This window comes from Notechis scutatus, chromosome 12 (assembly GCF_049901735.1).
Source record: "Notechis scutatus isolate UNSWTSFEM ecotype Mainland chromosome 12, rNotScu1.2, whole genome shotgun sequence".
Classification (NCBI taxonomy): domain Eukaryota; kingdom Metazoa; phylum Chordata; class Lepidosauria; order Squamata; family Elapidae; genus Notechis; species Notechis scutatus.
This window is the reverse complement of record NC_142020.1, coordinates 8,290,048-8,313,811: the sequence shown is the minus strand read 5'-3', so window position 1 is coordinate 8,313,811 and position 23,764 is coordinate 8,290,048. Positions and strand designations below refer to the sequence as shown.

At 45.0% G+C, this 23,764-nt stretch overlaps 2 protein-coding genes across 6 annotated transcripts in view; one reads left to right on the top strand and one right to left on the bottom strand.

The window, feature by feature from the left end:
* Nucleotides 1-11,100, bottom strand: part of ANTKMT (adenine nucleotide translocase lysine methyltransferase) — a 144,937-nt gene extending 133,837 nt beyond the window's left edge. Inside the window, exons 1-6 of one of the 5 annotated variants that reach the window (XR_015750870.1) lie at nt 11,009-11,100; nt 8,103-8,269; nt 6,665-6,769; nt 4,413-4,553; nt 3,232-3,282; nt 32-429 (exon numbers count right to left, since the gene is read on the bottom strand). Coding sequence is in view for 3 of the 5 variants with exons in the window: in XM_087973209.1 (XP_087829335.1) it covers nt 241-429; nt 3,232-3,282; nt 4,413-4,553; nt 6,665-6,769; nt 8,103-8,264 (648 nt within the window). In the remaining 2 variants the exon portion in view is untranslated. The other 4 variants (XR_015750869.1, XM_087973209.1, XM_026680766.2 and 1 more) reach the window with 4 other exon arrangements.
* Nucleotides 8,754-23,764, top strand: part of JMJD8 (jumonji domain containing 8) — a 209,175-nt gene continuing 194,164 nt past the window's right edge. The window contains exon 1 of the mRNA XM_087973216.1: nt 8,754-8,803. The gene's annotated coding sequence lies outside the window, so the exon portion shown is untranslated. The remainder of the gene's footprint in view (nt 8,804-23,764) is intronic.

Here is a 23,764-nt window from a genome sequence, read left to right as displayed (position 1 = left end):
CCACCTCGGAAGGATGGAAGGCTGAGTCAACCCTGAGCCAGTGAGATTCGAACTGCCAAACTGCAGGCAGCTGCCAGGCAGCAGAAGTAGCTGCACTCTAACTACTGCACCACCAGATGGAGACATGGAGAAATGGAGACACCCCATCCCAATGGGGAAAGGGACACCTCAGCAAAGATGGGAGTTTTTTGTTGTTGTCGCTGAGAAATTGTCATGTCCAAGATGAACATTGGCATGTTCTCACACTGGGCTCCCTTGTGACTCATCCTTCTTCAGTTGCCGGACCACCTGGACGTCGTATGCCCAGGCTTGGTTGACACCTTCCCCAGCTGTGTCAGTGTGGGTCCAGTTGGGGAGAGGAAACCGCCCAGCGACCACCCGAGCTTCTTCTGGAAGTTCCATCAGTAGCTTTTTCTCCAGAAGCATCAACTAGGAAGGAGAAGAAGAGTAGAGGTGTCCTTCTGAAGGATCTATTACTCAATACGGAATAAAGACAGACCAACACAAGAAGAGTATTGAGCTCTGGGGTCCTCGGTGCTCTCTTGAGCTGGGCTGTGGTCTTGCAGATGTTTCATGACCCAACTAGGTCACATCATCAGTGCCAAGGATGCTACCTAATTGAGTCATGAAACATCTGCAAGAAAGCCACCAAGCTCAGAGAGCACCGAGGACCCGAAAGGTAGACCAGCTGTGTGTTTTTGTGGCCTGAAGTTCAAGGAGATGGCATCACCTTTGAAATGGAGATGTAGTCATGGCTACCAACTTGACCGGCTTCAAGGAAGGGCTGGCTTGTTTTATGGATTCATGGAATCACTGGGTCTTGGCCTGTAGGGCAGCAGAACTGCCCCTGAAGACCATATGCTGGGAGACAAGTTTCCTTCTGTGAGAAGACTGCTGGACAAGATGGATCTAATCCAACGGGGGGACATGTTCATATGGAATCATTCTTCAGTTGCTACCAATATTCCCTTGTTGTTTCACTGGACTCAAAGGTTATGCCTTCCACCTGAGATCTTAAGAGATCCCTACTCTTTTAGCCTTCTGATAGGCTATAAAGACCTGGTCCTCCCCCCACCCTCCCAAGAATTGGGCTAGGATGGGGCTTGAACTGAGAGATCGGTTGGTCAGTGTTTGCTTTTAAACTTTGTGGCTTTGGCTTTTCACCTTCACTTTTGTGGCTTGTGGCGAGCTAACAAGACACCACATCAATCCTGTACATAAATAAACAAACTCATATGCTGTGCTAAACCGAGTGCTGAGGTGGCCAAGAGGTGGAGCTCTCACCTCACAATCAGGACGCTGTGAATTCGATTCTCCGGTAGAGGCAGGTATTTCTCTCTCTGGGCTCAAGGAGAAAAATATCTGCTGAGATATGAACTCCGCGTTGGCGACAGGAAAGGCATCCGGTCAGTAAACACTCAGCTCCATTCAGCTGCCCAGACTCCACCCAGCAAGGGATGATGGGGTCATTAAAAGATGATGATGATCTGCTGTGCTAAACCACGGCTTGCCTTACCCGTGTTCTGTTGGATAGCCATAATGCTTGGCTCCACGTCTATCCCTATGCTAGAATGCATGACTTAGAAATTCACCGGGATGACTTCATACAACACGCTGAGCTAAATCGGAAGAGACCGCTGGATGGCTACAAAGCAGGACACAGAAGACACAGGCTTTGGAGACTTCAGGAAGCGCACAGGAAGAGTCTGCCATTCACACCCCAAGTGCCCTAGTGCCTCGACTAAATTAAACCAAACATATCCGTCTTTTACAAGGGCTAAAGGCTAAACCTCACGAGAGTTCACGGATGCTCTGGTTAAAAGTTTAGACATTTATTTTTTGTTTATTTATAACTATCCCCAATCTGCCATCGCTTGGCAGATCCAGATGTCTCTCCTCCTTTCAAAGAAGAACTTAACTTTATTTTATTTATGTGTGTATGTGGTTTTTTTTTTGTTTTTTTTAAAAGGCCAGCCTTTTTCTTCCTTGAAAGAGCAACAGTGAAAATACCCTACTGATTTTCAAAGAGGAATTGGTCTTATTACGGGTAGTCCTCCACTTATGGCCATTCCGTTTAGTGACCGTTCAAACTTTGCAACGGCACTGAAACAAAGCGACTCGCACGACTCGCGCTTCAGACCACAGGCGGTTGTCCACTTACAACTGCAATTGTGTTGCTAAGGGAGACCGCTGTTAAGTGAGCTTTGCCTCATTTTACGACATTTCTTGCTACAGTTGTTAATCACGGCGTTTGTTCCGTTAGGAACACGCTTGTTAAGTGAACCTGGCTTCCCCCTTGACTCTGCTGGTCAGGAAGTCTCAGAAAGATGGTCATTTGAACCCGGGACCCTGCAACCATCATAAATATGAGTCAGTTGCCAAGCGTCTGAATTTTGATGGCGTGACCACGGGGAATGCTACAACGGCCGTAAAGTGTGAAAAATGTTCACAAGTCACTTTTTTTCCCCAGTGCCATTGTAACTTTGAACGGTTGTAAGTCAAGGACTACCTGTATTGTGGCGTCCACATAATCATGTGATCAAAATTCACATAACTCTAAGACAAAAATAATAACTCCCCACCTAGTCAGATATCCAAGCGGTCTGGATCCATTTCATTTGCAGTGACTACTGTCTAATCCATGTGATTTTCTCCCACTGAAAGTGGCGAAGTTCTATATTGTTACACGCCATACTTATTCAGAATAGAATGAGCTGGAAGGGACCTTGGAGGTCTTCTAGTCCAGCCCCTTGCTCAAGCAGGAGAACCTATACCATTTTAGACAAGTGGCTGTCCAATCTCTTCTTAAAAACCTCCAGCGATTAAACACCCACAACAGCTGTTCCACTGGTTAATTGTCCTGTTAGGAAGTTTCTCCTTAATTCAAGGTTTCTTGGATTAGTTTCCATCCATTTTTTCTTGTCCTGCTTTCAGGTGCTTTGGAAAATAAATGGTCCCCCTTCTTCTCCGCAGCAGCCCCTCAAATACTGCAATACTGCTATCATGTCACCCCTACTTCTTCTTATACTTCACTACATCAATTTTGTAATAATTAAGTTTTACTGTGTTTCTCCTAGTTTGTTTCAAAATTTGCTTTCAAACTGATCAGTGACAGTAATAATATTTACGGTTGCCACAAACACTTCACTCCCACTACTACCATCTGCATGGATATATACTGTATTTTGGAGGGGGGGAAAAACCCTCCCCTGGAGAAAATGTGATACATACCACACTAGGTGCCAGGAACACAGTTACATTCCGACAATCTGATAAGTTCACCTTAAAAAGACAAAACATAAATTAGGGGGTGGGGGGAAAGTTTTACTTTCTGTGCAATGTTTAAGGCAGCTTCTATTAAAAAGTTCTGGAGCAAAAATGAAAAAATCTTTCTTGGTCCAACTCACTGGGTGGGTCTTCCCATTTCATTCACAAGCCATAAATAATATCGGCTTGGCTTTGACTCAGAGGGTTGTAGAAACCAAGAGATTTCGATCTGCAAAGGAGAACTTCAGGAGTTTGAACCCAGCCAAGTGCAAGAAGCAGAAGCCAAATAAACCACAACGTAGCACAAGGGCTGGTTTAGTTGCTGCAAAGATTGACCAGGATATACTTTATAGCAGTGGTCGCCGACCATTGGGCCGGCCCGGAGACCACTGGTGGTCCGCGAGACAATTTTGGTGGTCTGCAGAGAAATGTCACCTGCAAAGCAATTAATCCAGGCTGTGCGGGAACACAAGGCTTCACCACCCACATGGCCCATGGGGACACAAGGCTTGTGTCACTTGCATTGAAGAAGTTTCGCTTCTCACTCAAAAAGCTTCTTCAGCTCTGAGTGTATGGTGGGGGAATGGAAGGATTTATACCCCTTGCAGACAACGGGTCATTTGCATCCTTTTAGACTGTGTGTGAATGCAACCCGCCATCCAGTCGGAGCTGATGAAGCTTCTTGGATGAGAAGTGAAATGAAAGAAAAAACAAGAAAGTCCAGTTGCCTCTTGAAAAAAGCACCTTTGGGACATCCATGACCTGGAGGACTGAGAATCTCTACAGACTTTTAGCTATGCAATTTGGGATGAACACCCTTTGAATGGCGTGGGAATAGGAATGGATTTTTAGAGAAAAAATATTGCAGACTGCAGGAACAATTTGCATGATTCAGGTGACCCTGAGGACACAGATAAACCTCCAAGTGGCCTCAACGACTATCTAAAAAGGATGCAAATGACCAGCTGTCAGCAAGGAATATAAATCCTTCCCTTCCCCACTATCCTGTCAGAGCTGAAGAAGCTTCTTGGATGAGAAGCAAAACGTCTTCAAAGAAAAACCAGAAAGCCCAGCTGCCTCTTGAAACAAAAAAACACTTTTGGGATTATGCTCAGAATTCCAATATCTTTCCCTTTTTTCCTCACCTTCCAAAGGTCTTCCTTGTAGTAAGAAACTTTTCCGTAACACCCAGCTTTCCACGCACGATAGCTGGAAAGTCGCAACAGCCATGGATTGAGTTCATAGCCAACAGCTGGCCTGAAGCCTTGTTTGTAAGCTTCCAGGACCTGCAAATATAAATAAACCAAGTTTGTTTATTTCCTGGATTTGTATCCATCAGAAGCACAAGGAGCTGCTTTCCAGGAGATCAAACAAACCATCTTAATCTGGTTTTATTCTGATTGAGTGCAGCTCTCTTAGGATTCGGGGAAAGAGAGAGACAGCTCCATCTCCTAGTTAATTTAATTGGAAATATCCAGAAGTGAACCTCCAAATTTTGAATGGTTTCATCTTTCCATTTTTAACAGAGTTCGGGAGTATTTTAGGATCTCAAAAGAGCACCAAAGGTTACATAACTCTTGACACAGCAACAGAACCAACCCACAGAAGAAGGAAAAAAAAAACAATATAACTGAAATACTGCACACAGCTCTCAAGCCATGCCATTTCTGTGGCAAAATAAAATAAAATATTAAATATAAATATACAATAAAATAAAATATGAAGGAGGATAACGAGCAACAGGGCAAACTAAACTTCCCCAGACTGCAACTATGTTAAGGCAAGCAAAATAAGTTTTTTTTTTTAAATTAAAGTTTAAAATACAAAATTGCAACCAAAAAGGCGAGGATCGATAGAAAAGTTTTTAAAATGGCACAAAATCACATTTTAAGTAAGGAAATGAATAAAAAAATGTTACTTCCAACTCTCTTCAATATTATTACCTAATAAAAGGCACTTTTCTTTCAGTTTAACAAAAGAAAAAAAGATACAAAACTAAAAATATTAAGATATACAAATCAAACTATCAACTAATAACAGCAACAATGTACAGTATAATATCATCAACAAAGGGAGATTTTTCCAGAAATCAGAGGTCATGAGGAAAATAGAAAAAAACAGGTCAGACTCCAGATATCCTGGTTAAGTTAGAGGTGAGCCAACTTTATCCACATTTTTTGTTTTAGGCCCTGTATCACCTTTTGTTCACACTCCCAAAATTTCAGCCTCATGGTTTCCTGTCGTTTTCAGGCAGAAATCAAAATAAAATGCTTAAAAATTTTAATGCTTAAAATTAAAAAAAGAAAAAAGAACCCCCTCTCTCAAAAATCCTGTCAAGAGAAACCTCCCCCCCAAAAAAACCACCCCTCACTCCCTCAAGCTCATAATACAGTTAGTCCTTGACTTATGACCACAATTGAGCCCACAATCTGTGTCACTAAGTGAGACGGTGGTTAGAGGTCAGTTTTGCCCCGTTTTATGATCTTTCTTGCCACAGGTCTTAAGTGAATCACCAAGGGGGCTAAGTTAGTAACAGTCGTTAAGTGAATCTGGCTTCCCTATTGACTTTGGCCATCAAGGCGGTCGCAAAAGGGGATCATGTGACATCCCCCCTGGGACGCTGCAACTGTCATAAACGTGAGTCAGTTACCAAGTGTCCAAATTTTGATCAGGTGACCAAGGGGATACGGCAATGGTCATCAATGGGTGGGATTCAGCTGGTTCAGACCGGTTTGAGTGAACTGGCTGTTAAATTTGCATCTGGTTCACCAAACCGGTATTTGAATCAATTGGCTGGCCCCACTCACCCCTCCCCGGAGTCTCAACGTGGCCCATTTTCGATGCAGGTAAGTGCAGGGTCTGGGAGGGGGAAAAGTGGACCTTCTGGAAGTACCGAAAGTCCACAAATGGGCCTGTTTCCGGCTTCCGGAGGGCCTCCAGAGGCCCGGGGAGGCTGTTTTTGCCCTCCCAAAGGCCCGGGGGGAGGCCTCTGTACCCAAGGGGAAAATACCGGTAGGCTACACCCACCCAGCAACTGGGCAACGAACCAGTTGCTGGGATTTTTGAATCCCATCCCTGGTTGTAAATGTGAAAAACGGCCATAACTGACTCTTTTCAAAGCTGCTATAACTTTGAAGGGTCACTAAATGAACTGTTGTTAAGTCCCTTCACTGTTGAACACGGGGTGTCGTGGGTGAGCTCTGTTTGCGTCATCACCACCCTTACAACGCTCTGCTCCTCTCCGTATGAAATCCAGTGGCTGGCCGAAGGACTTCACAAGTTCCCCCGTGAGCAGCAAAATATCTTTTATTTATGACCCCCCCCCAAAAAAAGGACTTCCCCGTGTCCCATTTTAATGCTCGCAGGAGAACACAGCAAAGCCACGAGATTTTCTTACAATTCTACCATCCCCGGAGCCCAGATCTACGATCTTCCCAGAACGTCCTTTGAGTAACTGCATCACGTTCTCCATTTGTTTAGCACTTGCTGGGATGTAGGGGACCTGAAGGAAGAAGAGAGAAATTGGTATTCTACCCGGGAGTAAATGAATTCAGAGATTCTCCATCATCCAGGCCATGGGTTGTCCCAGAGGTGCTTTTTCAACAGGCAACTGGATTTTTTTTTTTTTTAGTTTTTCTTTGAAGATGATTTACACAGAACCATTTGCAGAACCATCCCCGACAGCCTGCGTTCAACAGTGAAGGGACACAGGGCACAAAAACATCCTGCAGAAAGCACAGCTCCACAACACAGTCCTTTCAACAGTCCCAAGAAGGCTCCACACCCATTTGCACCACTCAGGTGACCTGAGGACACAGATAAACCTCCAAGTGGTCTCACTGACTCTCTAAAAGAATGCAAATGACCAACAGTCTGCAAGGAATATAAAACCTTCCATTCCCCAGCATCAGTCAGAGCTGAAGGAGCTTCTTAGATGAAAAGCGAAACGTCTTCAAAAAGAAAAATGAATTTCAAGTAGGCTCCACACCCATTTGCACCATTCAGGTGACCCTGAGGACACAGACAAACCTCCAAGTGGCCTCAACGGCTCTCTGTAAGAATGCAAATGACCAGCTGTCTGCAAGGAATATAAAACCTTGCATTCCCCACTATCCTGTCAGAGCTGAAGGAGCTCCTTGGATGAAAAGCGAAACGTCTTCAAAGAAAAACCAAGAAAGTCCAGTTGCCTCCAGAAAAAAAAACATGCACCTTTGGGAAAACCATGACCTGGATGATTAAGAATCTCCATAGACTTCCCCCCCCCCCTTTTTTGCACTATTTTTATTGAACATTTTTCAACAGTTTATAACACATGTACACTCTTTAAAATGCTACAACATCGCAAGTACTCATATATGCATAATAATAACATTGTTAATCTTTGCTTTTATTATCTAGCCAATTGTACCATGCATCCCAGACCAAATAATATTCCGATTCACCTCTAACTTTTAATTCTAGTGGGAGCCTGTCCATCTCCGTGCAGTCTAAGAAGATCTTTTTTATCACTATCCCCTCGGAGGGGATATTATCATGTTTTCAGTTTTGTGCATACACAATTCTGGCTGCAGTCGTTATATGTAAAATAATATATTTATCTCTCTTTGTTGTATTCTCCTCGTATTATCCCCAGCAAAGGGATAATTATCCATAGACTTTCCTGCCGTATCTTAAAAGTTTTGACTTCAAAAATCCTCTCCAGGGCTCAACATGTAAAAGTCAAGGATGGAGGAGAAAACAAACTGCCCCCACTCTCCATCCCCATTTTCTCCCTGGCCTGCACAACTCAGTGCCATTCTCCCCTTTAAAAGCCTTATTCGGTTACTGGGTTTTACCTGTAGTTTTAAGGGCACCTTGCGGAAACCAGGCATAAGAATTCCTGCCCACACGACATAAGCTGTCAAGCCAGTGCCGGCTGCAATTTGCAAAACATCCCAGCCGTCTATTTTCTTGCCTTGTAACTCAGCAGCCACCTGTTCAACATCTTCTGGATCCATCTTTTCTGTAAATTAATTCTATTGAACTCAATCGGGTTTAGCACTAGTTCAGTAGATGTTAAGATTGCCATTTTAGTTGTCCTAAAAACCTTCTTTTCCCTCTTTTCCATATGGGGTTGGATTAATATGTCTTCTCAAATCTTAGTTAAATTCCGTACCAATTTACAGACACAGAGATTTTGCTTAGCCACTGCACCAAACACGTTTTCTTTTGCAAATTAAGAATATTTAATCAGAAACCCACCCCGCAAAATGCAGATTGTTAAGACTTTGGAAGACATGAAAACAAAACCTTTGCTGCGTTGTTCATCCTGCCACAGTATAAACTACTACAATAAACAGCCCTGAACCAGAGTATTCAGCTGGTTCTGACCAGTTGTGGCAAACCAGTAGCGGAAATTTTGAATAGTTTGGAGAACCGGCAAATCCCACCTCTGACTGGCCCTGCCATCCCGCTCTATTCTTTGCCTCCTGAGTCCCAGCTGATCGGCTGGGTCTTCTTTGGTTGCCCTGCCCAGGAGAACGGAGCTGGAAAGCAGGTTAGTGGGGTGAGGAGGGAATGGGGATTTTGCAGGATCCTTCCCCTGCCACGCCCACCAAGCCACACCCACCATATCACGCCCACCAAACTGCACCCCACAGCAGGGGTCCCCAACCGCCGGTCCGCGGACGTGCAGTCCACGGAACAAGTCTTACCGGGCCGCTGGTTGCTGGGCGCCGCCATCTTTTTGATAAAAAGTGCTTCCGGTGAGCTTTTCGGGTAGAAAGCTCACCGGAAGCACGCGTTTCATCAAAAAGATGGCGGCATCGCTCTATGGTGAGCTTTTCCGGGTAGAAAGCCATTTCTGCCGAAAAAGCTCACGGGCATGGCGCCGCCATCTTTTTGATGAAAAAGTGCTTCGGTGAAGTCACCGGAAGCACTTTTCGTCAAAAGATGGCGCGCCCAGTTGATGCGATACACGGGCGCGGCGCTCAGCTGATGCCGGTGCCGGGCCGCGGCATAAAAAGGTTGGGGATCACTGCCCCACAGAACCGGTAGTAAAAAAAAAATGAATTCCCACAACTGCCCTGAGCCATTCCTTAAAACCTCTCCCAGCCAGTCCTACTTTGGGGGGGGCTTGCCCAAAAGAAGGAGAACAATTGCAGGGGTTTTTTTCTATGAAGAGAACAATATCGTTCCCCCATTTAATTGCAAGAATGCATGCAGATCTCTGCTCAGCAACTCAGCACAATTGCAAGATGGATGGTCTGGAAATAAAATACAGGTGGTTCTCGACTTACAACCACAATTGGGCCCAACATTTCTGTCATTAAGCGAGACATTTGCTCAGTGAATTTTGCCCCATTTTAAGGACCTTTCCTGTCCCAGCTGTTCAGTGAAGCACTGTAGTTGTGAAGTGAATCTGGCTTCTTTGACTTTGCTTGCTGGAAGGTCACAAAAGTTGGTCCCCTGACCCAGGACCCCGCAACCGTCACAAATATGAACCAGTTGGCAAGGGTCCGGGGTTTTGATCACGTGACCTCAGGGACGCTACAACCGTTCTAAGTGTGAAAAATGGTCCTAAGTCACTTTTTTTCAATTTTCAAATGGGCATAAGTTGCTTTTTTGAACTAAATGAACTATTGTAAGTCAAGGACTACCTGTAAGGCAGAGAGAGAAAGTTGCTCCAGGGCATGGGCAGAGTGCACGTCCCAGCTGGGGACAAGAAATAGATTTCCAACCACACCAAGGGACAGAGCTACTGCAGATTTGCACTCAGAAGCCGGCTTGGTTTCTTTCTTTCTTTCTTTCTTTCTTTCTTTCTTTCTTTCTTTCTTTCTTTCTTTCTTTCTTTCTTTCTTTCTTTCTTTCTTTCTTTCTTTCTTCCTTCCTTCCTTCCTTCCTTCCTTCCTCTCTCCCTTCCCCCTCTTTTCTTTCTCTCCCTCCCTCCCTTTTTTCTTTCTTTCTTTCTTTCTTTCCCTTTCTCCCTCCCTCCCTTTTTCTTTCTCTCTCTCCTCCCTCCCTCTTTTCTTTCTTTCTCTCCCTCCCTCCCTCCCTCTTTTCTTTCTCTCTCCCTCCCTCTTTCTCTTTCTCTCCCTCCCTCCCTCCCTTTTTCTTTCTCCCTCCCTCCCTCTTTTTCTCTCTCCTCCCTCCCTTTTTCTTTCTTTCTTTCTTTCCCTTTCTCCCTCCCTCCCTTTTCTTTCTTTCTCTTTCTCTCTCCCTCCCTTTTCTTTCTCTCCTCCCTCCCTCCCTCCCTCTTTTTTCTTTCTCCCTCCCTTTTTCTTTCTTTCTTTCTTTCCCTTTCTCCCTCCCTCCCTTTTCTTTCTTTCTTTCTCTTTCTCTCTCCCTCCCTCTTTTCTTTCTCTCCCTCCCTCCCTCCCTTTTTTTCTTTCTCTCTCCCTCCCTCTTTTCTTTCTCTCTCTCCCTCCCTCCCTCCCTCCCTCCCTCCTCTTTTTTTCTTTCTCCCTCCCTCCCTCTTTCTCTCTCCCTCCCTCCCTCTTTTTTTCTTTCTCTCTCCCTCCCTCTTTTCTCTCTCCCTCCCTCCCTCTTTTTTCTTTCTCCCTCCCTCCCTCTTTTCTCTCTCCCTCCCTCCCTCTTTTTTTCTTTCTCTCTCCCTCCCTCTTTTCTCTCTCCCTCCCTCCCTCTTTCTTTCTTTCTCACTCTCTCTCTCTCCCCGCCCCCCTTTTTAAATGCAAATCCAATTCAAGTCTCTCCCTCCGCCCCCGGACCCTTCCCAGCGCTTCTTTCCCCAGACGCCCTTCACCTCCGGAAAAAGGCACTTCCTCGGCAGCCACGTGGCTCGCCCTCGGGGGAGCCGCGCGCCGCTCGGACGCTCCGGGTGGAAACGAGCGAGACGGGGAGGTTCCGTTCCCCGCTTGGCTTTTCCCAGGAGGGAAGCTCGCAGGTCGGCTGAGCTGGCGGGAAGGTGCGCGCTCGGCGCTGGATGCAGTGCAGGATTGCACGCTCATTGGTGGTGGCATCGGAATAGAGCCAGAATCGAGCTGGAAGGGACCTCCGAGGTCACCTAGTCCAACCCACTGCCCAAGCAGGAGACCCTATGCCATTCCAGACAAGTGGCTGTCCGGTCTCTTCTTAAAAACCTCCAGTGATGGAGAGCTCGCAACTTCTGGAGGTGACGCATTGCACGGACTAATCAATCAATCAACATAGAGCTGGAAGGGACCTTGGAGGTCTTCTAGTCTAGCCCCTGCTCAAGCAGGAAAACCTATAGTCTAAAGAAAAGAAGAATTAGGGGAAACATGATAGCAGTGTTCCAATATCTCAGGGGCTGTCACAAAGAAGAAGGGGGTCCATTTATTCTCCAAAGCACCTGAGGGCAGGACAAGAAACAAGGGATGGAAACTAATCAAGGATAGAAGCAACCTGGAATTAAGGAGAAACTTCCTAACAGTGAAGACAATTAACCAGTGGAACAGAAGTTGCCTCCAGAAGTTGTGGGTGCTTCATCAATGGAGGTTTTTAAGAAGAGACTTATCTGAAATGGTATAGGTTCTCCTGCTTGAGCAAGGGGGTGGACTAGAAGACCTCTAAGGTCCCTTCCAGCTCCTGTTCTATTTCTATTTATTTCTGTTTCAATTCTATTTCTATTCTATTTTATCTTCTATTCCCATCTTCTATTCTATTCTATTTCTATTTATATTCTATTCAATTCTATTCTATTTCTATTCCATCTTCTATTCTATTCTGTTCTATTCTATTTCTATTTCTTATTTCTATTTCAATTCTATTTCTGTTCTATTCTATCTTCTATTCCCATCTTCTATTCTATTCTATTTCTATTTCAATTTCTATTTCTGTTTCTTATTTCTATCTTCTATTCCCATCTTCTATTCTATTCTATTCCTATTCCTATTGTATTCTATTTATATTTATATTCCTATTCTATTCTATTCCTATTCTAGTCTATTTTATCTTCTATTCCATCTTCTATTCTGTTCTGTTCTATTCTATTTCTATTTCTTATTTCTATTTCTATTCTATTTCTATTCTAGTCTATTTTATCTTCTATTCCATCTTCTATTCTGTTCTGTTCTATTTCTATTCTAAATCACAGCAGTTGTGAAATTAGCAAAACGGCCGTTAAATGAATGTGGCTTCCCATTGATTTTGCTCGTCAGGGGGTTGCAAAAGGGGACCTTGGGACACAGCAGCGGTCAAAAAACATGAACCAGTGGCCACGCACCTGAATGTTGACCATTTGATCATGGGGAGGATTCAAGGGCCGTAAGTGTTAAAAACAGTCACAAGTCACTTTTCCCCCCCAGGCCATTGTAACTGAATGGTTAGTAAATGAACTGTGCTAAGTTGAGGACTACCTGTATAGGGTGGTGGTGGGGGGAATTAGAATTAGTCAGGCGGCCCAATTTTTCTCTGACCGGTTGGTCAACAGAGGAAGTAAGAATCCAACATTCCTATTTGACTGCCTAGCTAAGATCAGGCGAGTGCCAAGTTCAGAAAAGTTGCCCTTGCATCATTCTTAGTTCCCGCTAGGAGTGGTGCAAAGTTGCTTTTTCCACGCAGAAATATCATCTCCCGGGGTGCTGAGTTTGTATTCTTGCTGCTGACCTCTGACCCTGGTGTTTATTTGCATAGCATGGGATGAAGGACAGTTCATTCAAGGAGGTTTAAACAGCAGGCTTGGAACCACAGAGATGCCTTCAATGCCGTATTGGGTGATTGATGTTTTTCTTTCCGCTGACCCGAGGATCATATTTTCCACGTGGCCCAAATGCCTGATGCCAAGAGCCATGATGTACATTAATTTCATCTCCCTCCCTCCCTCCCTTGTCTCTCTCTCCTCTCTTTTAACAGATTAACAGAGTTGGAAGGCACCTTGTAGGTCATCTAGTCCAACCCCCTGCCCAAGCAGGAGACCCTACACCATTTCCGTCAGATGGCAGTCCAGTCTCTTCTTGAAAGCCTCCACGGATGAAGTTTTTGCAAGATAGGTTTTGCTGTTAAGCATGTCAGCTTCTGTCTGGCTTGTTTCAACTCCAGAGGACCTGAAGAGACAGCAGGGAGAAATTAAGGCGGTCCTGCCTATAAATGACTGGAATGGAAAACAGTTGCTTGATGGGCTAGAGGTGGGGATGTTATGACCCTTGGAGCTGCAGAGAAGGAAGTCCAACTGTTAGCCCTGCAAGGTAGCCCAGTCAAGGAGCAGAACCAAGAATACAAATAGAAACAAATATTTGTAGCTCAGGGTTGAGCTGGGAAGTCCTTGGTGCTGTCTGAGCTCGGCTGTTTTCTTGAAGACGTTTCATTATCTAACAACATAACATCATCTGTGCTAGAAGAGAATGGGGCTTGCAGAATGGAGGAGAAAGGGAATTGGGAAAAGAGAGAAAGGAAGGGGGAGGAGGAGAAGGAAGAGGAGGAGGAGGAGGAGGCAACGGCTGTGGGGTCCTTGGTGCTCTCTGAGCTTGGCTGTTTTCTTGCAGACATTTCGTGACCTAACTATGTAACGTCATCGGTGCTAGAAGGCAACGGGGTTTGCAGAATGGAGGAGAAAGGGAAATGGGAAAAAGAGAGAAAGGAGGAGGAGGAGGAAACTGAGGGGTCCTTGATGCTCTCTGAGCTTGGTGGTTTTCTTGCAGACTTTTCATTACCAAACTAGGTAACATCATCAGGGCTAAAAGGAAGTGGAATTGAGAAGGAGGAGGAGGATGATTGTGGGGCCCTTGGTGCTCTGAGCTTGGGTGTTTTCTTGCAGACATTCCACTATCTGTGTAACATCATCAGTGCTAGAAGGCAGTGGGGTTTGCTCTTTGCTTATATAAAGGTGCCAATCGAAGAGAAAATATTTGTAGCTCGGGATTGAACTGAATTGAAACCCATGCAATTGAATATCTTGGAGATTGAGAGTTCCTGCCTTGGAGAAATCCAACAGATGTTCTAAGGGAGGCCATCTGCTCTCAGTCTGCCTCCCCCCCCCATTCCTTTTTCATGCATTTCTCTTCCATCATCACCCCAACTTTTTATCCTCACCCCAGGACTCTCCAGCCTCCAAAAGCAGATGCAGAACAGCTGGCTCCGTGAGCTTGGAACCATAGCTCTTGTCAGAGAAAGTTTTTTTTTGGTTTTGTTCTTTTCTTTTTTTTAAAGGAAGGGATTAAATGCAAACAACAGTTTTCGTTCCAGTGAGAAGATTTTAGCTTTCCGAAAAAGGGAGCATCACACATGGAGTTTTCCCACCAACGCACATTCATGCTGTGGAAAGTCTGGTTTATATCAGGGCACGACTGACATGAATTCCAGTGTCATGCCCAGTCACTGAGTGACACCCCTGGCATTCAAGGTGAGGATTCAAAGGAGGGACTGCTAATTTTTATAGCTTGCATTGGTTTTGGGGGTTTTTTTTAGCGTCTATTTTCCCAAACAAACTTGACAAAGCAATAAACTTGGCTCTACCAGTCAGGAGTGTGCAGATCTCGAAGGGAATTCTTGGTTTTCCTGAACATTCGAGCAAAGTGGCCTCTCTAACAATTCACACTAAGATAGACATAGATTGCACCATAAGAGGTTCTATTTTTAAAAAAATAAATTTTATTAATTTTCTATTAATTACCTTTCTTAGTGCTTAATAAACATCATGTTGTCTGGGTATATTTAATTTGCTTAATAATATAGATTCCATTCTTAGTCTCCTCCACCCCCTTTTTCCAACCACTGGTAAAATAAATTCCACATTTGATAATATTCAGTGTCTTCTTTCTTCTTCGATTTGCAGTGTAAGTCTGTCCATTTCAGCACAATCTAATATCTTCTTAATGATCTCTTTTTGCGGTGTTTCCTCATTTTTCCAATATTGTGTGAAGATAATCCTTGCTGCTGTTGAGACAAGTAAATACTAAATATATAGTTTTCTTATCTAATTTTTCTACGCTATGAGAGGTCATCTTTGGGCTGGTGAAGGAGTATATGGATGGTGCTTCAAACGCGTATCAGGGAAATTGCTGAGCTGCTGAACAGCAAAGAGAAGTGGGGACGAGGCACTTAGTAGAGTAGAACAAAGAACATGGAGCATAGAATCATAAGGTCGGAAGGGACCTTGGAGGTCTTCTAGTCCAACCTCCCTGCCCATAGCAGGATGTCCTAGACCTATATCATTCTGAACAAATGGCTGGTCCAGTCTCTGTCCAGAATTAATGTTGCCACAGCCTGAGGGTAGCACAACAAGATGACCTCCCACCCTCGCCTCAGCTCCTGCCAACCTAGGAGTTTGAAAGCATGCGAGTAGATCAATAGGTACCACTTTGGTGGGGAGATAACAGCCTTCCGTGTGCCTTAGTGTCTAGCCATGCTGGCCACGACTGGCAGAAATGTTTTCAGACAATGCTGGAACCCACAGCCAAGAAATGGAGATGAGCACTTAGAGTTGGACATGACTGAACAGGGGAAACCTTTCATATATATATAAAACTAGCTGGATACCCGTGCTTCACTACAAAACTATGTGGTTGGGCCTAGTTTTGGGGGCAGAAAATAAGGAGAAATAAATTCTGCCGCTGCCTACCAGCATCCATTGGTATTCATCTGGCTAGCGTCCTGTCAGTGTGCGAGAGAGTTGAAGGCTATTTGGAAACTGAAGCAATATTTGCTGTGTGAGCAAGAAGGAGAGAGCAAGGAGCCTGGGTGTGGCTTAGCTCGATTGTTTGGGACTAAAGATGCTTGGTGCTCTGAAACTAAAGCTGAAACTCCTCTCCTCTGCTTGTGTTTTGCATTTGGAAGAGATTTCTTTTCAGGTGAGGAGGGGGAGTAGAACTCCTTAGCATTGGAGCGTGTTAATAATAATATAGAAAACACAAATGCTTTGATAGTCATTTCAAAAAATCCTTTCTCAGTGAGCACCTAGAAGCCAAGAGGAACATATGTGCCAAATGTCAAGTTTGTAGGCTTTATGGTTCTGGAGATTTTGTGATGATGCGTGAATGGTATTTTGAATATATATCTATATATCTATATCTATCTATATCTATATATCTATATATCTATCTATCTATATCTATCTATATCTATCTATATCTATATCTATATATCTATATATCTATATCTATATCTATCTATCTATCTATCTATCTATCTATCTATATATATATAATATAGATTGATTAAAAATTATAGATACACAGACACACTTTTATAATTAAAGTGTTTTTTTCCAAAGTTAAAAGAAAGCACTACACACACATATGTACTGTATATTAGAAAAGTAAGAAAGAAAAAAAGTGTTGAAAACAATAGAAAGTCGAAAAAGAAAAAGAACAAATACTTAAAGAATAGTCTTCTGATCTTCTTAACAGCTGTTGTATACTTCATTAACACAATTCGCCCCCCTCTCTTTAAAAATTACAGAATATAGTTTCCGTCTCACAGCTCTTTTTAATTGGTAAATCCAGACCTCATTTTTCTCTTATTTTCAGTAAAAGGTTTGTGGTCTTTTATAAAAGTAGCTTTTCCCTCCGGAACTGAACAAATGAATTTAGCCACTTCTGCGAATTCTACCATCTTTCCCTGCCACTCCTCAGGGGGTGGCCTTACAAATAAATTATTTTTCGATGAAAGTTGCTTTTCTTTTCTTTTTTCTTTTCCTTTTCTTTTTCCTTTTCTTTTTTCTTTTCTTTTTTTTTCTTTTTTTTCTTTTCTTTTTTCTTTTCTCTTTCCAGGACTGAATTCCTTCCTTCCCCCTCCTTCCCACCTCACTCAATGCCTCCAAAGGAAATGAATTCGGCTGCAAAGCACATCAAAAACATTCCCAACTCCTGCGCCCGACTCTTTCTTTACCCCAAGTTTTCCACCATAAACCTGAAGCCTGCCTGGCTGGCTAGCAGCTCATTGATTGAAAGCAGGTTCTGAAAATGGGAATTGAAAAAAAAATTGACTTTCTCTCTTTTGCTGGGAAAGACCGTTTGCAGGTTGGCCGTAATTCTTGAGCCTCCACGAAATTTGCTTATGGATAAATTTCAGGCCAGTTCTGAGATAGAGGTGGTCCTCGACTTACGGCCCAAAAGTAAGCTCCACATTTCTGTTGCTAAGTGAGACAGTTGTTAAGTGAGTTTTCCCCCTTTTATGACCTTCCCACAGTTGTTAAGTGAATAGCTGCAGTTTTAAGTTAGAAACATGGTTGTTAAGTGGATCTGGCTTTCCCAATTGACTTACACTGTCCAGAAGGTCACAAAAGAAGATCCCACGACCCCGGGACATTACAACTGTGGTAAATATGATGTCAACTCATAAAATATGTCTATGGTCTTTTTAGAGTTACCACCAGAAAGGGAGGGGGGAGCAGTGGGCAACTTGCATTCCATAAGTGTTTTCAAAGATTGTTCCGACCCCCATGCCCTTTTCCAACAAATCAAATACAATCCAAAAGGAACAGAAACCTTGTCATGCTTTTACAAAATAATTAGCTGTGATAAGCGCAAGCCTTGCCAAACTGTGCGAGACTTGCCAAAAGATAACAGACAAGAAATAATTTGCAATAAAAAGAATCTTCAAATACAAACTCAGGATACTGGAATGTCCACGAGGCTGGAGTTTCAAAATGTCTTTGCCTTCTGCAAAGAAGGTTTGTTTCACAGCTGGTTTTCATCTTCTTGAGGGAGGAGCCATTACCTTGCAGCCTTACTCCCGAGTCGCCCGTGCTGCTGCAGCTGCTCTTTCCAGCGAGCAACCCTGCGCACATGCGCACTTGGCACAGGCTCCTCGGGAACTTCCTCATTGCTGCTTCCAGCCCCCACAATCTCTGAAGGCAGCAGTCCACTCCCTAATGGTCCTGGCCCCTCATCTGAGCCCTCGCTCTCCTCAGCCATCCTTACCTGCTGCCAGCTAACCACAACAAAGATAGTTTCTAGGTGACTGAAGTTTCTGCCTCACAAAATTCTAATTGGAGAGCACGATTGATGACTCTTGGCTATGGATGTGTCTCATTGGAGAATATGAATTACGATACACCCAGGGGATGGTGGTGGGGAGAAAACCAGGCTCAAGGGTGACAATGAATGATGTGTCACAGAGTAGGCTACAACCAGGCAGTGCTGGCATGTTTACTCCCAATAAATCTTCTTTAAGCCTTTGGAAATCTGGCTAGAGACTCATGATTTAATTTGGGGGGTAACTACTGGAGCCCTGACAGATGAGTCATTTGCCAAATATGAGCCAGTTGTCATTTGTTTGACAGATGGCTCATATTTATGACGGTAGCAGCATCCTGGGGGGGGGGGTCCATGGGATCTCCTTTTGCCACCTTCTGACAAGCAAAGTCAACGGGAGAAGCCAGATTCACTTAAAAAACATTACTAACTGCAGTGATTCAATTAGCAAACGTGGCAAGAAAAGTTGTAAGAGGGAGCAAACCTCGATTTCTCACTGAGCAACAGAAATGTTGGGCTCAGTTGTGGTCGTAAGTCAAGGACTACCCTGCATTTATTATGACAGTTTCAGCGTCCCCCGGCTTGTAATGAATGTTTGTGCCCCAGCTGGGTTGCGATAAGCCAAGTCAGTGAAGGAAGGTGGCTTCAGTTTAATGACTGTGTGTTTCCCTTAAAAATGACCGTGATTCACTTAACGACCGAGGCCAGAATGGTTGTAAAATTGGATGCTACTCACTTAAAACCGAGGAAATGTCTGTCTTGAGTTGTATTTATTTGAAAGGAAACTGGTTCTTTTAACCCCGAGTAATTCACCTTTGAAACAGAAGGGTCGTCTTCAGTGGTGGGATTCAATATTTTCTACTACCGGTTCTGTGGGCATGGTGTGGCTTGGTACAGGGGAAGGTTACTGCAAAATCCCCCTTCCCTCCCCACCCCATGTCATGCCCTTGTTAAGTCGGACTCTGAGGCAGAGGAGGGAGTGGAGGTGTGGCTCCAGAGGTTGTGGAGGAGGCTGGGGAAGGGCAGAGGCCGGCTGGGCAGTCAGAGGAAGAACCAGGCCCATCCCCTCTGCATCCTAGGACATGCAGGGAGGAACGGAGAAGGAAACAACTTGGCTTACGAGAGAGGAAGCGGCCATGATCCCCTTCATTGGTTGCAGCTGGGGAGAATAGCATATAAGAGAGATGGTTAAAACACAGCGTAGCCAGAAGCAAACCATGTGTTATTTTGGGCTGAAGTTATATTGGTTGGCGTCCTTTCAACAGACTGTGTCTTGTTATCTCCTTGAATTTGGTAAATTACTTATCCTGGTCCATTGTGGAATTTCCTTCATTGTAATTTGTTTTGGTTTTTATTTCACCTCTATCTGCTCATTAAGTTCGGACTGCATTGCTTTCTTTTGAAGACTATTTTTGAGTAAGTTTTATCTCCAACTGGAAATTATTGAACAGTGGGGCCAAGTTGGAGGCATTAAAGGACATTTATTTACGTTTTGGATTTTGTTACGTTTGTGTTACACTCCGGGTCATCACACCCCACTAACCTGCTTTCCAGCTCCGTTCTCCTGTGCAGGGCAACCAAAGAAGACCCAGCCGATTAGCTGGGACTCAATGGGAGGCGGAGAAGAGATGGGGTTGGCGGGGCCAGCCAGAGGTGGTATTTGCCGGTTCTCCAAACTACTCAAAATTTCCGCTCCCGGTTCTCCAGAACTGGTCAGAACCGGCTGAATTCACCACCTCTGGTCATCTTAGACCCACTGAGAGTAAGTGAGGAAGAAAGACAGGGAGTTTTCTGTATTCCTGTTGGGGGTATCTGCATGGATTGCATTAAATTCAGGATTTTCCACTATTAAAATAAATACAGCATTCCTTAATTGGACTTGGAAGGAGGGCAAGTAGGAGAGGTTAATCAATCATGGGCAGAATGGAAAATGTGGGGGAAGAAACGTTTTCCCCAACGTTTGGGGTGGCTGCCAAAAATAAACCCAGGGACTAAGAAAGGGAAAGGTGGTGGGCTTATAAAACATAATTAACCATAGAATTTGCTTCTATTAGATGCAGCGATGACAAGCAATTTAGATCGTGGATAAAATTGCTTCCCAGAGGCCCGGTTTGTGGGAAAGATGTAAATTTATTTATTTATTTTTAGCCCAGGTTTTCTTCTCTGCCAGTTTATCCTCTGCATCCAATGAGGGGTGTGTGTGTGTGTGAGTGTGTTAAATTAACAGTCAAGATGGCCGGTCTGTTTGTGCGATTGGAATAAAATGCTGGATTTCTGGGAAGGGGGCAGAGAAGAGCAACGAAGATGATTAGGAGGCTGGAGTCCGAAAGATGTGAGGAATGGTTGCAGGAACAGGGTATGGCTCGTCTAAAGAAAAGAAGGACTGGGGGGTGACATGATAGCAGCGTTCCAATCTTTGAGGGGGGAGGCTGCCACAAAGAAGGGGAGGGGTCGACCTATGCTCCGAAGTACCAGAATGCAGGACAGGAAGAGAAAGATGGAAACTAACCAAGGAGAGAAGCAACCTCAAACTCAAGCGAAATTTCTGTGGCAGTTAGAACAATCAACCAGTGGAACAGCTGGCCTCTAGAAGTTGCGGGTGCTCCTCCATCACTGGAAGTTTTTCAAGAAGAGGCAGTCATTTTTCTGAAGTGGTATAAGGTCTCCTGCCTGAGAGTAGAAGACCTCCAGGGAGGGAGATGGAGTGGGAGGCGATAATTAATGAGAGAGAGAGAGAGAGAGAGAGAGAGAGAGAGAGAGAGAGAGAGAGATAGATGGATAATAGATAGATTGATCTCCCCCCAAATGCTGCAGAATTATTTTGAAGGTTATAGATAGTGCCATGGCCTCTTTGAAAGAGGGAGGGAGGGAGGGAGGGAGGAGGGGGGGGGGGGGGGGGGGGGGGGGAGGGGGGGGGGGGGGGGGGGGGGGAGAGAATAATAGATGATCCCCCTGTGCAGAATTTTTGAAGGCATTGCTGCCTCTTTAAGAGGAGGAGAGAACATTTTTCGCTCTGAAGATGTTCAAGGCAACCACTTCCAACTCTTCCAAACTGGAATCCGACCCCAAGATTCCCATGGGACCATCCAAGGGTGGTGAGGGAAGATCTTGACGGCTATCAGCCTAAGTGAAAGGCATCTCTCTCCCTCTCTCTCTCTCTCTCTCTCTCTCTCTGTGTGTGTGTGTGTGTGTGTGTGAAAAAGCAGAAGGGACCATTGGAAGAGAAAAGACAGATAGGATGTGACAAAACCCAGCCCACTGGAAACAAGGAAGCCCCTCCGATGCCTGGTTCGCTTCAAGTGACCTCTCCTTTTCACATCCTCCTCCTCCCCCTCCCCAATTGTACGTGGGATCTTTGGCCTCCTAAATGAGGAGGGGCTGGTCAGTGCCAGCTTCCACCCCCACTGCCCAGAAGATGCATCTCCCCCTCCCTCCCCTCCCTTCCCCAGTTCCCCACCATCTTCCCACACACTCGGATTTTCCCACAGCCCCAGCCTTCCTTCCCAAGCCTCTTTTTATTGGTGGGGGCAGTCGGGGGTGGGGGAGGGGGGGAACGAGGAGCGGGAAACTAAGCCGGGCATCTGAATGTAACACAGCATGGACAACCACAACAGGTGGTGCTATTTTCAGAGACAGCCAAGAGGTGGGAGGGAGGGAAGCGCACACAGCCCTCATCAGCACAAGGGAACGGTTGGGGAAGGGGAGCAGGGGAGGAGGTGCGTGCCGAGATAGGCCTTGAGATAGGGGCCCAGGGTGCAAGTCCATCTCCCTGGCAAGGAGGAAGAGGAGGAGGAAGAAGGAGAAACTCATGGAATCCCCCCGAGGGTCGTTTTTCACCTCTGAGCATTAATCAACCCAACGGACAGAGGCCATCTTCCTGCAGGAAAGGGATCCCCAAGCAGAAAGGATTTCTCCATGCCCCTTCTGGGGGACATGTTGGGCAGAACACAGAACTATCTGGGGAGGGGAGGAAATGGGAGAGAGAAAGAAGAAAGAGAAAGGAAGGAGGGAGGGAGGGAGGGAGGAAGGAAGGAAGGAAGGAAGGGGAAGGAAGGAGGGAGGGAGGGAGGGGGAGGAAGGAGGAGGGAAGGAAGGAGAAGGGAAGGAAGGAAGGAAGGAAGAAGAAGGAAGGGAAGGGAAGGAAGGGGAAGGAAGGGGAGGGAAGGGGAGGAAGGGGAAGGAAGGAAGGGAAGGGAAGGAGAAGGAGGGAGGGAGGAAGAGGAAGGAGAAGGAAGGGAAGGAAGGGGAAGGAAGGGAAGGAAGGGAAGGGAGGGAGGGGAAGGAAGGAAGGAAGGAAGGAAGGAAGGAGGGAGGAAAGAAGGGAAGGAAGCGGAAGGGAAGGAGGGGAGGAAGGAGGGAAAGGGGAAGGGAAGGAAGGAGGGAGGAAGGGAATGGAGGAAGGAAAGAAGGAAAGAAGGGAAGGAAAAGAAAGGAAGGAAGGGGAAGGGAGGGAAGGAAGGGGATGGGAACAATGGAAAGAAGGAAAGGAAAGAAGGAAGGAGGGAGGGAAGGAAGGGAAGGTAACAAAGAAAAGAAGGAAAGGAAGGAAGCAGGGAAGGAAGGAAGGAAGGAAGGAAGGAAGGAAGGAAGGAAGGAAGGAAGGAAGGAAGGAAGGAAGGAAGGAAGGAAGGAAGGAAGGAAGGAAGGAAGGAAGGAGGAAGGGAATGGAGGAAGGAGAAGGGAAGAAGGAAGAGAGGGAGGGAGGGAGGAAAGAAGGGGAAGGGAGGAGAAGGGAAGGAAGAAAGGAAAGAAGAAGGGGAAGGGGAAAGAAGGGAAGGTTGGGGAAGGGAGCGGAGGGAGGAAGGAAGGGACAAAAACCTGAAAATGTCCTCACTTTGGGGGGAAATGACACCTCCCAAAATCATTTCCTTGAGGCACTCAGTGGATGTGTCATCCAAAATTCTTGTGGGCCACCGGCATAACCAAGTCATTAGAGGCACAGTCTCTCTCAAGCATGCCAGATTGAACGAAAGCGGCAAAACTAGTCCCGCATCCTGCCAAATGCACGGAATGCATCGCTTGCTTTGTGCTGACTTCATGCAAAGGAGCCACCCCTCTGATCCCAAGGAGGTTGCATCGCACATCAGGACATCAGTCAAGGAAAACTAGGCTTAGGGAAGAATAACCTGGCATACTAGACGGTCCATAAGAGGCCGTCAGGATTGGCTTTTGATTATATTTCCTTTTTCTCCTCGGTGGATCATGAAAGGCTCACATGCTACGGCGTGAGAATCATTGTCCCTTGTTAACACTGAAAGTCCTTTTGTTGTAATCCAGGAGCCACCAAGGAGGAAAGCAGGAACACTGGCAGGGCGAGCTATTATATCTATCTATCTATCTATACATATACATATACATATACATATACATATACATATACATATACATATACATATATATATACATATACATATAATACATATATATATATATATATATATATATATATATACATATATACATACATACATATATATATATATATATATATATATATATATATATATATATATATATATATATATATGTGTGTGTGTGTGTGTGTGTGTGTGTGTGTGTGTGTGTGTTTTCTTAAGTTTTCACGGGTACTTACATGTATGGCATTCAGCTTTGTTCGGGTATTTTCC